This window comes from Aphanomyces invadans, assembly GCF_000520115.1.
Source record: "Aphanomyces invadans strain NJM9701 unplaced genomic scaffold supercont1.18, whole genome shotgun sequence".
In the NCBI taxonomy this organism is placed as follows: domain Eukaryota; phylum Oomycota; class Saprolegniomycetes; order Saprolegniales; family Verrucalvaceae; genus Aphanomyces; species Aphanomyces invadans.
In genome coordinates, this window is record NW_008580163.1 from 206,061 (window position 1) to 207,664 (window position 1,604).

Genomic DNA, 1,604 nt, shown 5'->3' on the forward strand with positions numbered 1-1,604 from the left:
GTGGCGCCGGGCTTTCCCGTCGCAATGTTCTCCCCGATCGTGCCGACAAACAGGACCGGCTCCTGACTCACAATCGAGATGTGTTGGCGCAGCGACTGCACGTTGAGCGACTTGAGGTCGTGGCCGTCGAGAAACACTGAACCGGCCGTGGGGTCGTAGAAGCGTTCGATGAGGTTGATGGCTGTGCTCTTGCCACTGCCGCTGCCGCCGACCAACGCGACGGTTTGTCCGCTCTTGATCTTGAGGTTGTAGTTGGAGTAGATCTTGCTATCTGGGCGGCTCGGGTATGAGAATTCCAGACCCCGGAGTTCCAAATCCCCATGGACATGTTCGAGTTGCAGACCTTGGTTGGACGCGCAGTCGATGGGAGGCTGGCGGTCGATGATGGCAAAGATGCTGTTGACGGCTTTCTTGGCCTTGCCAACATCGCCCATGCCTTGAGCAGCTATGCCCACTCCAAACGAGCAAAAGAGAATCGGGTTGAGCACCATGAACATACTCTGAAAGTTCACGAGACCTCGCAGCATGAGCCACCCGCCGTAGTAAAATATGGCCGACATGGCATAGATCATCGTCGACTGAGCTACCGAGTACGCGATGCCAGCGACAACGCCGACTTTGGTGTCGGCGGACGCACTTGCGAGCAAACTGTCCAAGTATGCCAAGGTTGTCGCGCCTTCCAAGTTGAACGACGCCACAGTTCGGATTGCGTTGATGGCCTCGCTGAGCCGCGCGCCGGCCTTGATGTCGCCTTCGTTCACACTCTTGTTGGTTTGAGCTGTCATCATTTGCATCTGGAGCATCTGCGACGCAGCCATAAACGGCAGCGCACCGAGAAACGCCACCGTCATGCGCCACGAGTTGTAAAACGAAATGCCAAACGCAACCCCGAGCGTCGCCACGTTGAGCAGAATCGCATTCAATGTTTCCGCCGTCATGACCCGGACAGCAGCCGAGTCGGTCGCCAGCCGCGTCGTCAGCGCGCCGGCCGTGTGCCTGGGATCGTCAAACCACGCCATGTCTTGATGGAGCATCGACTGAAAGCACATGCCGCGAATCCGCCCCGTCAGACGTTCGCACACAATAGCAAATTGGTGGTTCTGCGCCGTCACGGCCACCAAAACGACCACACCCATAATGACAAACCCCATATACCACTTCAACGCTTCCGCACGCATTACATCAACAGTCGAGTCTAGTTGGAAGAACACGACTGTGCACTTGGTCAAGAGTACACCCCACATCGGGTACATGGCGCCATGGAAGAGAGCACCGCCGCTTCCAATCACGACATGCCACGCGTCGGGCGCACTCAGTCCCCACACACGTGACACGGGCACGTTTGGCGCCTCCATTCGAAGATGGTCCAAATCGACTCGGTCGCCATGGTTGGTGTTTTCGGACGTGCCATCGTCCATTTTTCTCCGTGCCAGAGGCAACGATGACACCATCGCCGCCTCCTTCGTCAAGTCAATGGAATGGCTATGCTCGAGGATCGTTTCGATGGTGTCGCCGTGTCGCACTTGCGCACCGACGAGAGCCCTGTAGTGTCCGTTCTCAAGTTGGAGAAGCGATTCGTGGTTGCCATCTTCCAATACCTTGCC

General features: G+C 57.2%; 1 protein-coding gene across 1 annotated transcript in view; it reads right to left on the reverse strand.

Annotated features, from left to right (window-relative positions):
* The window catches only part of H310_08640 (hypothetical protein), a gene marked incomplete at its 3' end in the record, with an annotated part of 5,328 nt that overhangs the window by 1,667 nt on the left and 2,057 nt on the right, over positions 1–1,604 (reverse strand). Inside the window, exon 2 of the mRNA XM_008874476.1 lies at positions 57–1,598. Within this exon, the coding sequence (XP_008872698.1) occupies positions 57–1,598 (1,542 nt within the window). The remainder of the gene's footprint in view (positions 1–56; positions 1,599–1,604) is intronic.